A 12,500-nucleotide genomic window follows, 5' to 3' on the forward strand; every position below is an offset into this window, starting at 1 on the left:
ACACATCGAGTCCAAAGCAAAAACTGCAGCAAAAAAACTAGGTATTCTCTCTAAGGTCAGGCGATACTTCACTCCAGAACAGCTGCTCCAACTATACCAAGCACAAGTTCGGTCTTGTATGGAGTATTGCTGCCATCTTTGGGATGGATCCGCCAAATACCAACTGGCAACTTTGGACTCGGTGGAAAAACGAGCTAAGAGACTCATAGGTGACCCTACTCTGACAGACACCAAGTTGCAGAGTCTCGATCATCGGCGTAGGGTAGCTCGTCTGTCGGTGTTCTACAAAATATATTTCGGTGAGTGTGCGAAGGAATTACACGATCTAATTCCCCCAACAACCTTCCGCCATCGGGACACTAGGCGCGGTCGATCGTTCCATCCTTATGTCATCGATATGCCACCTACGCGCACAAAACGCTTTGGCTCTACTTTCCTGATGCGCACAGCTAAGGAATGGAACTCGTTGCCCGCGTCTGTGTTTCCCGAACGATACAATCTGAGTGCCTTCAAGGCCAGAGTGAATAGGCTGTTATTGGGCAGGCATGCTCCACCTTCGACCGCATCGTCACTTAACATCAGGTGAGATTGTGGTCAAATGCCTGCCTATTTGTCGTAAAAAAAAAAAAAAAAAATATTATTGTAGGGGTAAAATAGAGAGAGAGGTGCGAGCACACATTTTCTCTTATAATTTGAATTATTATTATATACATAGATGGAGCTAAATAAGTTTGTACAGTCGTGTGGTCTCAAGCTCGCTCATTTTTATAACTTTGCGTCTGTGCTGCTAAATAGTATTGCTTCCCTGTGGTGAGTGAGGTGGCCTGAGCTGGGGAGGTTTAGAAGTAGGGTCGAAAACACGCTTGCAATACCCTTGGTATTACAGGCGTCCATAGGCTACCATAGGCATAAGGTGTCTGCTTACGTTCAGGCGGACCATATGTCTTTGTTTAAGATATGCTGTATGTTTTTATTCAGTTTTGGTTCTTGTGATTGTTTATTGCTAAGTCAGAAAATAAAAATAATTCTAAAATCAACGTCAATAAGTTACGATAATACGCTATTATTTCGTTAAATATTTACGTATATTTAATAAAAATACATACAATTTATACATTATAAATAATAATCTTGTCTCTAACAGAGTTAATATTTTAACAGATAATTATATTGAAAAACGGCTCGATAGCAGCGGCGGGTGACTTTGAAACGCTAAGCGCTTCCGGTCTTGACTTCGCCACGTTACTAGCGCGAGACGAACAAGAGGAAGAGAAACCCGCTGCCGAGGAAAAAACTACTGCGGACACTGAGGAGTCAGTGCTGCAAGGAAGTTTTAGGAAACGGCAGATGAGCATACATTCTGTGAGTATAGCGTATTAAATGATATGAAATAGTATTTGTAATATAAATATTATAAGCCGAAACTTTGTTATGATGGTTAGATATACGATAGCTATCATTTGGTTAAAACTACCGAACCATATATGACCAATTTTGGTTCTATTCTTTCTGAAATGTTACATTTGTCTCGAAATTCACACTAATTCGACAATAGCTGTACCATTAAATTGTAAAGCTACGGTTAAATCTAATACACAAAAGTATTTATAAAGGTCATCCACATTTAATAATTTTCAAATATATTTCTTTATGTTAGGTAAGCTCTGTGGACAACTTAACGGCTACAGCGCCACCAGAGGGCGGGAGAGAAGAGGCGGAGATGCGTTCAGCGGGCGCGGTGTCGGGGAAGGTGTACGGGGCCTACTTGCGGGCCAGCGGACACCCGGTGGTCGTCACGCTCATGGTGATGGTGGCTGTGCTGGCGCAGTTGCTGGGCTCGGGCTCCGACTGGTGGACTAGCTACTGGTGAGTGGCTTCCTGCCCAAAATGTAATTAATTCAACATTGCGTAACAAGGCCTTGCATAAATTTGGACTTGGTCAAAAAAATAAATTAAAATTTAAAAAAGGTGGTACATTTAAGGATCGCTGTTCTCTAAAAGCCTAGAATCCGAGAGAAAAACCTTTCTAATTTTTTCCACTTAGATGCGTGCACCAAAATATTGCAGGGTATTTTCCCTGCGTTTAAATATGAGTATACAAAATTTTAATGTAAAAATATTATACTTGTATAAGCAATGCTTGTATAATTTTATTTATCATTATTTATTTTTTGTTTTTATTTATAGGGTTAACCAAGAAGAAGATCATCCAAGATCAGTAATAGAAAGATTAGATTCGAGCAACTTGTCTGACCCGACACAGTTTTCAGCCAACTTCACGAGAAGCTTACCAGAAAATGCACAATTTAAGTCTGGTCTGACTAGATATGAATGTATTTACATATATACCAGTAAGTATAAGAATTGTTTATATATATACTAAAAGAAAATTTAAAAAGTTATGAATGTAAAGAAAATAATTACTTGTCTGGACAACGTTTTGCTAAATTTTATTTTGTTGTGATAATAGAGGCAGTAGAGGCAAACTATCATATTATTATTTCATATTATTAACACATACATACTTTTAACTGGTTAAAAAGAGAAACGGCTTTAAATAACTGCTAATAGATTGGAACTAAAGTTCGTTAGCAATTTTGTTTGTTAATAATTGCTAATATTAATTAATAAGTACCGGAAGTCATGGTAAGTTGCATTATGAATTGTCTTAAACAATTCGACTTGTAACGGCAATAAATAACGAGCTTTTGATCATTACTCCCTGAGAATCATAAGACCCGCGGTATGAAAAAATCGGAATGAAATCGTGTAGAACAGTTGTTGTGTTAATGTTTACCTGCCCTGAGAATGATGTTTTACTGTGCAACAACTCTTGCGAGAAAGAGATAAATATAGTTTTAAACATGTGTTGTTTCTAAGAATCGTTCTTAGGAAGTAATGTTTTGTAATTAACGCGTCACCACTTGATATGTACAGAATGAAATTGATTATGATCGAGAAATTATTACTAAGACTACCCTCGTGCTTCCGGGTCACAGAAAGTCCTATAATAAAGGTTTATTATTTAACTTTGTTAATATTGATTTTTTATTTGATTTCATTGATTAAACTTATTGCATGTTTCTTAAATGGGAAGTTACAATTTTTGATTGTCATAAAAATTAAAAGTAAATGTGTTTGCACGACGCTTTAGCGCAACGGTCGATGGTAAGCACCGGCGTATGGCTGTTGCGGGTTTGATCCCAGCACATAATATACATGTATTTGTATCGATCATATATGTTTAGCGTGGTCATGCTTGTGTATTGTGTGTTTTTTGATGTATATACAAACTTTTTATATTAGAATAATAATCAAACCTAATTTTTGTTTATATGCATATATTTTTATTAAAATTGTTTTCAATAATTTATATTTCACATTCTTTTTTACAATTATTGATTATATATTTTGCTATGTGTGCGTTGTTGTTGTTATTATTCTTTTAATAAAAAGTTACTGGGAGATTTCAAAGATTTATCATTATTATCTAAATACAAAAAAATCTACATTATCTAAATATAAAATAACTAAATATTTTCGGACCCCCGAGCCCCGACAAAGGAGTAACGATAAATCCAAGTCGGTGCCGCCGAGTGTGAGTCAGAGCGGCTAGAGCGAAAGTAATGTCGTGTTCCAGTAATGGTGGTGGCGCTGGTGGCGGTGTCGCTGCTGCGCTCGTTCCTGTTCTTCTCGCTGGCCATGCGCGCGTCCACGCGCCTGCACAACCGCATGTTCGCGGCCATCACGCGCGCGCCCATGCGCTTCTTCCACTGCAACCCGTCCGGCCGCATCCTCAACCGGTTCTCCAAGGACATGGGCGCCGTCGACGAAGTTCTGCCGTCCGCCCTACTCGACGTATTGCAGGTCATATCGTTTTTGTTGAAGAAGGGGTGTTATGTGTTTGACGTGTCTATGTGTCTGTGGCACCGTAGCTCCTAAACGAATTCACTGATCGTGATACGGTATTTTGTTACAAAGCTGGCGTAATTGAGGCGGTTCTTAGATGCAATTTATGATCTTTTCAGGCGGTTACCAGGTCATCTCTTTTACGTCCAACACTTGAAACACTCATTTTTTGTATATATTTTTTTATTTTATCGTTGTAAATTAAAATCGTTTATTCTGTCAAACACTCATTATATTTTTATTATTATTTACGCTAGATACACCACAAATACATTTCAATAAACGAGTGTGCTTTAGACCAATGAATGTACCAACCAAATGAAGTAAAACTTCTTTAGCAATAGGCAAAACGAAACTGACTATGAGAGAAAGAGATAAAGAAAATGTGTGCTTGCACCTCTCTTTCTTGCTCCGTTCGCCTCGCCTGATCATATTTCGTAATGCTCTCGTCACACATTCACCAGCTTACTCTGCAAGTCAAGCGTAACGTAAACGTACATAAATAAGTTTTACTTCACAAAGCTTAAAGATTGTTACAGATTATGTTTCCACTTGCAGACTATAACGTATAATAATACCATATATATTCTTTATTGCACTAAGTAATTTTACAATAGTCATTATAATATAAGATGTTGGCAAGGGCGAACTTATCTCTAAAAGAGATCTCTTCCAGTCAACCCATGGTCGTGAGATATAAATATATAATATCTTAGCAGGCTCCATTTAGCCACTTTATTCAGGAAACGTATATGTCTACACTGAAGAATTGAACTGCCAATCGACCTGATAAAGCTTTTGCCCATCCATGAGACATCAACGAGTTCACTTATGCCTAGTTTCCCAATGTTACAGATCGGGCTTTCATTGATCGGTATCGTGGTGGTGGTGGCTGTAGTGAACTACTGGCTGTTGGTACCGACGCTCGCCATCGGACTAGTGTTCTACGGGCTCCGTATCTTTTACATCGCGTCCAGCCGCAGTATCAAGCGCCTCGAGGGTGTGAGTGAGTCATCTCTGAGCGACCCTTGCTATATAATTCACACATTGTTTTGTAGGTTAATGGTTAATTTTATATTTAAAACTGGGTAGCTATACTGTTTAACCCTTTAACCCAATCTGTTTATACAGTATAAACAATTTATTGAGGGGCTGTATTAGCCATACAAATGTTTGCAGTTGTCTGGGCGTTTATGATTGTGTGTCTGTGTGTGTGACCGTTGAGTATAAGGCGTTTAGTTTTTTCTTATTAATTCAAGTCTTCAGCTGGTACTTGGTACCCTAATTCACAAAAAAATTATAGATTTAAAATCACGGATTATTGCTATAACTTTTTTGCTCTTAGAGTTATTGAAGCTTAGAATTAAAATAGTTTAAGTAAGTTGTAAATTCTAAGTTCAAAGTATAAAAAAAAGAAAGCCATATCAATATTTTTGTTAAGTGGAATAATCTATATTCAGCTAAAGTCTCAACAATATGTGTAATAACTTAATTATAGTGGATACATTTCCCTCACAGCGCGAAGTCCCGTTTTCTCTCATCTCAACGCGTCTCTTCAAGGCATCACTACCATACGAGCATTCGGTGCTCAAGAGGCTCTTATAAGGGAGTTTGATAACCATCAAGATCTACATAGCTCTGCTTGGTGAGTTCCGGTTTTATTCATTTTAATTTGTAGTTTAAATAATATATGTTTTTAATGGCTTTAAAGTGTTGTTAATGTTCATTAAGGCCAAGTTTAATTATGAATGTGAAAACGTGATGACGTGTTCGAATTGTATGGAATATTTTTCTAGGTACCTATTCATTGCAAGCTCACGTGCTTTTGGTTTTTGGCTCGACCTCGTTTGTGTTGTCTATATTGCTGTGGTCACGCTAAGTTTCCTCGTGTTCGGAAAGGGTAAGATTTTTTATATACCTAAAAAATTTTTGTTTTCAATTATTTTGAGATTTGTTTTAAGGATTAGTCTTATTAATTATCGAATTGCTACTGAGGGATTTGTCTACTAACATTAGAAGAGTCGTAGATTGTGTGTGTTACCTATGTCATGGTCTGCCAAAATATTATAAAAAAATATTGTGTAACTTAATTTTAGTTCGTTTTTGTAAATAACAATATGAATAATATTTACTGTAAGGGTGTAATCTACAGTGGATTGTGCCTGTAGGCTTGTAGATTTGACCTTGTTTTCAATCGAATTTAATGTCACCCAAAAAACCAAAAAGTAATTGATTTTATGTGAATCTCGCAGAAGAGTATGGCGGTAATGTGGGTCTGGCGATCACGCAGGCGATGGGCCTGACCGGCATGTTCCAGTGGGGCATGCGACAGTCCACCGAGCTGGAGAACCAGATGACTAGTGTCGAGAGGCGAGTCCAATAAAACGTTATTTGTTTATTGATTTTAATCATATTTAATTCTTTACTTGTTTAACCGATTTTTATAAAAATATATAACTATTAAGAGATAATAAAATCAAGAACCAATAAACTCCACAATTATTAATTCTCTATAAGAAGCCATCCATAGAATACGTCACGAGAAATTTTATCATTTTTGACCCTTCTCGAGATCCTTCGTCACATTTCATCACGCTAAGGAAAGCCCACACTACCTCTTGTTTAAGAACTAATTTGTCTTTTAAAAGTTACTATATTTATTACAGGATAGAAGAATATTCACAAATAGAATCAGAACCGCCGTTAGAGTCAGAACCGAGTAAGAAACCTCCCCCGTCCTGGCCGGAGCAGGGCCGGCTGCAGTTCAGACACGTGTTCCTGTACTACACGCCCGATGAGCCGCCCGTACTGAAGGACCTCTCTTTCGATATCATGCCGAAGGAGAAAGTGGGGATCGTCGGACGCACCGGAGCTGGGAAGTCTTCGCTCATTAACGCACTCTTTAGGTAATTAATGTTATTTATTTGTACTCGTACTAATGTTATTACTTTGTACGTAAAGAATTCTTCAAATAAAAGTATTACTTTTAAACCCTTGAAATAATTTAATTACGAAATTCTGAATTATTCAATCGCTTAATTTTTAAGTATACATAAATGATATTCTACGAACTTCATAGAATCAAAGTAGCATGAGCACGTTACCAGTTTTCAATATCAAAATAAACGCATTTGATTTCTTATCATACACATGACATGCACCACCCACATGCGTGTTGGTAAACGCCTGTGCGATCTAGTAAGTTGCTGGTGTAGGCTGGATGACGATTGTGGAAAACGCGGAGGCCTATGGTCCAACAGTGGACTGTAATAACAACTACATATCAATTACGATTTTGCTATAAAAATGCCATTAAATATTAAAAAAAAAATGCAATTAAAAATGCCATTAATCGCATACTTACTAGATAACAACACTAAGAAAATATAAAAAGCCTACCGATGGCGGGATAACCATCCAACCACTGGCAATGAAATACACAGGCCGTAGACGGGCAGCAGCGTATTCGGTACGACAAAGCCAGCCCTGCGGTCACCAACCCGCCTGCCCAGTGTGTTGACTATGGGTAACACACATGAGTTTACACCATTTTTGGCGTGAACTTGTGGAGGCCTATGTCCAGCAGTGGATTGTGATATGCTGAAATGATGATGATGAACACTGGTCACTGTATCAACAATACCAAATTGAATCAAAGTATACGAGTATTATCACTATGCATTTTGTAAGTGCAATTTAATCGCTTCAGCCTGTAATATCCCACTACTGGACATAGGCCTCTTTCCCCATGTAGAAGAAGGATCAGAGCTTAATTCATCACGCTGCTCCAATGCGGGTTGGCAGATATATCCCTACTATGAGTAACGATCCCCTAGTATGAGTGCGATTTAACGTACACCCAAAGCCTCTAACAATCTAAGTGACGCATTATAAAATTAATTGAACAAAACCTTTCAGTACACTTAGCATCTTTTTATCATTAAAAAACATACAATAAATATTTAAAAAAAGGTTATGGTTTTTTGTTATGGGTGCAATAAAGTTTTATTAAATAAATAAATAACGTAACGAACGCACTCGACAGACTAGCAACCATCGAGGGCGAGATAATAATCGACGGTCGCGAGACGTCGTCGCTGGGGCTGCACGAGCTGCGCAGCCAGGTGTCCATCATCCCGCAGGAGCCCGTGCTGTTCTCCGGCACCATGCGCCACAACCTCGACCCCTTCGACGAGTACCCCGACCAGGTGCTGTGGCGCGCGCTCGAGGAGGTGCGTATCGCTCGCGTGACATCTTATTGTAATATACATCCCCGCGTTTCTGCGTTAAAACTATTGTTTATTTTTAGTGCTATTGTTGTTTTCCATACTGTCCCAATAAATAAAATTTATCGAGACCGTTCATAATATGTACATACTCCAAATTGAGAAAATGAGCAATAATACAATATGTGAAGTTATCCCCACATTTATTCTCGTCTACTTCTCGATACAGTCGCAATAAATAACATGTCGAATGGCACACGAATGGGGTTCATATCGTACGATGAACCTTGCGGGGAGTACACAGTGCACAGTAGACAGTAGGAGTGTGCGCTGCCGCAGGTGGAGCTGAAGGAGGCGGTGATGGAGCTGCCGGCGGGGCTGAGCTCGCGCATGTCGGAGGGCGGCGGCAACTTCTCGGTGGGGCAGCGCCAGCTCGTGTGCCTGGCGCGCGCCATCGTGCGCCGCAGCCGCCTGCTCGTGCTGGACGAGGCCACGGCCAACGTCGACCCGCAGTCAGTACTCGCCCGTCCCGTCCCGGCTCCCATATTGGAACAAAACGAATCTTATTCTGTATATAGAAACTGGTCTCAATCGCTGACGTACCGTTTAAGGTCACAGCTAAATAATACTGCTCTCGAGTAATGTATATTGTACTATTGATGAGGGTATTTAATTCTTTCAGCTCTAAGGATTTCGTTCGATTATTATTTGAGATACAAAATCGTAAATACACAATTATCGCACAAAACGACCTGTAGTCTTATAACCGAGAAAACAATTTGTGTTTGACGTTTTGTTTTAATAATGTTACATACATATTTCTTAGCTACCTCAGGTGCAAATTTTATGTATCTATAATCTATTACATAAATTATAAGTAAATTACATCTTAATAGATGAATCTAAATATATAATTAAAATGTTCAAGTACTATAAAATCCGGCTAGAAGAAATGAAACTAAAAGTATAATAGAGTATTTTGTGAATATTTCAAAAGCCTACCTATTGCTTTTATTGATATCGAGCAAAAAAAAAAAGGCAAAAAAATCGCTTTCGTTGAATCGGAGTCGCCCTTAAATATTTATTTTATTTGGTTTTTAATATTTGTTGTTATAGCGACAACAGAAACACATAATTTGTGAAAATTTCAACTGTCTATCACGGTTTTTTAGATACAGCCTGGTGACAGACAGACGGACGGACGAACAGTGAGCGAAGTCTTAGTAATAGGGTCCCGTTTTTACCCTTGGGTACGGATCCCTAAAAAGGCTTTCTCATATCTTTATTCTTATAGTGGATCTCACTGTTTTGCAATTTTTAATTAAAAATTTTTGCGCATTGCTGATGCGTGTTGACAAATGCACTTCTATTTTTTAATTGTTTTATTTCTATGTCTTATAATTTTATCCTGATTTTGCAGAACGGACGCATTGATCCAAGCAACGATAAGAACGAAATTCGCTGACTGCACTGTACTTACAATTGCTCACAGATTACATACTGTCATGGATTCCGACAAGGTTTATTTTATTATTATTTTTTATTTATAGTAGTAAAATTATCGAGATTTTTTTTTTCGATAACATTTTGGGGTTTAAAATTTATTACTGCTAAAAAATAATAATATAATTGTTATATCAACACCAATCCGTAGGTTCTGGTTATGGACGCGGGGCAGATGGTAGAGTTCGCGCACCCGCACGAGCTGCTGCAGCGTGACGGCGGCGTGCTGCGTGCCATGGTGGAGCAGACCGGCCGCGCCATGGCCGACACGCTGGCCCGGGTCGCGCTGCAGGTAACTTCCTCGTATCCCTATGTCGGTTCACACACCCGCACGAGCTGCTGCAGCGTGACGGCGGCGTGCTGCGTGCCATGGTGGAGCAGACCGGCCGCGCCATGGCCGACACGCTGGCCCGGGTCGCGCTGCAGGTAACTTCCTCGTATCCCTATGTCGGTTCACACACCCGCACGAGCTGCTGCAGCGTGACGGCGGCGTGCTGCGTGCCATGGTGGAGCAGACCTTATATTCTTACATTTGAAAGCTTCATATTTTTTATTTGAAATCTCAGTACAAACATTAGTTGGTTAAAATTAATTGTATATATCCCACTGATTGTGTCATATTATCACACTGATCTACAAATTTAATTAATGTAACGATGACTAATTGTAAATATTTGTTTCAGGCCTACAAAAAAAAGTACTCACATGAAACAGAGGGATCAGATTAACGCTTTAAAGTTGTTAGATAGACTATTTACTTAAACTTCTTCGAATAATGATTTTTATGAGGTTTTATTTGACAAAAATATAATGCCATGCTTATCGAAATCTCACATAGTAATTACATAATTTTAACTAATGGTAATTTAGAGGTTGTTTCATGTTTTTTTTTTTTTTTTAATTACTTGAGTTAAAACTACTTCTTTTAAATTACTGTAGGTTAATTTTAATGGATCTTATTTTTGTTATACAATAGTATGATTGTAATAAATGTATTTATATACCGATGTGAGTTAACAGTACCTTTATAAAGGAAATTTTCGTGCTGTTATATTATACTATAAATTAGACGAATTGAAATATTGAGCTTATCATTGCTCGAAATACAATTGAGAATGAAATGTTCCTGATATGATTATTATATATACCGTATAATTTAATTTTATATTTATAAGTGCAAGTACGGTTTGTGTACTTAAATGTAAGCACGATAAATTATAATAGTTTGTTACTTATTTTCATTATAATTATCATCCTGTAATCATGTCTGTTACTTATATGATGTACTTAGGATAATTTTGAATTGTAAATTTTTTTTGTGATTTTTTGTTACCGTTTGTGAAATAAGTTTTGATCTGTAATGAAACTCTTAAATTATTTTTAATGTTTCGCAGAGTGATTCGAATGTTACTAAAGAGTAATCGAGTGATATTGAATTTAATGTGTCTAGTGCCTGGCTACTTAGGAAATTTATTTTTAATGAGAATTTGTTAGATTATTATAGCAACAAAATACAAATTTTATATTTGCTAAAAAGTCTTTTCTTTGACATTTCCCTTTTTTTCGTGTTACATTACTGTACAAAACATCAGAGTATACATTTTTTTCCACTTGTATTTCAATATTATTTTTAATCAAACTATTCGTAATATTTATAGTTGGATAACTTCCTTACTTCATTTTTGATAAATTTGTATCACATTAACTCACATTACTGTGTTAATCTATTAGTCATACCGTACAGATAATGAAAGCCATTTTGTAGATTGCATATCTATGGATATATAAGAAGTCAGAGTTAACAAGAGCAAGATCATCATAAAATCACAAAAAATTACTTTCAAAAATAATTATTAATATATTAAAATCAAACCTAAGTTTAAACAATATACAGTTACTTTTAACTACAATTAATTTATAATTCAGTAACTAATAATAAAATACACCAGACGCATAAAATAATTATCAAAAATAGGACGGGGATGCGGTAGACAGAACTAACTACAGACCGATATCTCTTGCTACCATCACAGCGAAGGTTCTTGATGGCTTGCTTGATACACAACTCGGTAAAGCAGTCGATAAACACGATGCGCAATTCGGTTTTAGGCCAGAACTATCAACTGAGAGTGCAATACTGTCTCAAGCAAGCTGTAAGGTACTAAACCGATAGAAAAACCCATGTTTTTGCGTGCTTTTTGGATCTGTCTAAAGCATTTTACCTCGTGTCCTATAAAATTCTATGGCAGAAGCTTGAAACAGAAACTCATTTAAGACCCGAGTTGATATTACTACTGAAGTACTGGTATGGTATTCAAAGTAATGTGATAAGGTGGGGTAATGCACTTAGTGATCCATACACACTGGAGTGTGGAGGGAGACAGGGCTTACGTCACCCAGGCTGTTCAATCTTTACATGAACAACCTGATAGAGAGGCTTAGCAGAGCAGGTGTCAGTTACTCGATAGACGGAGTTGTAATGAACAATTTTAGTTACGCGGACGACATGGTTCTGTTGAGCCCCTCGGTCAGTGGTCTTCGAAAATTAATAAAAATCTGTGAGGAATATGCTAAGACTCAGATATAATGCTAAAAAGAGTGAAATTTTAATCTTTCGAGGCAAAAATAAACCGTTTATTTCAATCCCAATATACATCTGTGTGGAACTCTAAAACAAGTATCTGAGTTCAAATACCTTGGCCATATTGTGAATGAACGCCTGGATGATGAAAGCGATATCGAGCGCGAGCGCAGAGCTTTGTCTAGAGGCAATATGTTGGCCCGTAGATTTGCACGATGTACTTCACAAGTAAAAGTAATTTTATTTAAAGCCTTTTACCAGTCTTTTTACACGTGCAGTCT

The 12,500-nt window shown here is 37.6% G+C and overlaps 1 protein-coding gene across 1 annotated transcript in view; it reads left to right on the forward strand.

Moving 5' to 3' along the window:
• The window catches only part of LOC123664466 (ATP-binding cassette subfamily C member 4-like), a 49,458-nt gene extending 38,284 nt beyond the window's left edge, over nucleotides 1–11,174 (forward strand). Inside the window, exons 14-27 of the mRNA XM_045599009.1 lie at nucleotides 1,162–1,362; nucleotides 1,658–1,866; nucleotides 2,188–2,351; nucleotides 3,641–3,867; nucleotides 4,765–4,915; nucleotides 5,428–5,554; nucleotides 5,706–5,809; nucleotides 6,162–6,279; nucleotides 6,576–6,815; nucleotides 7,955–8,141; nucleotides 8,475–8,647; nucleotides 9,556–9,655; nucleotides 9,790–9,930; nucleotides 10,322–11,174. Coding sequence (XP_045454965.1) covers nucleotides 1,162–1,362; nucleotides 1,658–1,866; nucleotides 2,188–2,351; nucleotides 3,641–3,867; nucleotides 4,765–4,915; nucleotides 5,428–5,554; nucleotides 5,706–5,809; nucleotides 6,162–6,279; nucleotides 6,576–6,815; nucleotides 7,955–8,141; nucleotides 8,475–8,647; nucleotides 9,556–9,655; nucleotides 9,790–9,930; nucleotides 10,322–10,366 — 2,187 coding nt within the window. The 3' untranslated portion in view covers nucleotides 10,367–11,174. The remainder of the gene's footprint in view (nucleotides 1–1,161; nucleotides 1,363–1,657; nucleotides 1,867–2,187; nucleotides 2,352–3,640; nucleotides 3,868–4,764; nucleotides 4,916–5,427; nucleotides 5,555–5,705; nucleotides 5,810–6,161; nucleotides 6,280–6,575; nucleotides 6,816–7,954; nucleotides 8,142–8,474; nucleotides 8,648–9,555; nucleotides 9,656–9,789; nucleotides 9,931–10,321) is intronic.
• Nucleotides 11,175–12,500: the final 1,326 nt, after the last annotated feature.

This window comes from Melitaea cinxia, chromosome 2, assembly GCF_905220565.1.
Source record: "Melitaea cinxia chromosome 2, ilMelCinx1.1, whole genome shotgun sequence".
NCBI lineage: Eukaryota > Metazoa > Arthropoda > Insecta > Lepidoptera > Nymphalidae > Melitaea > Melitaea cinxia.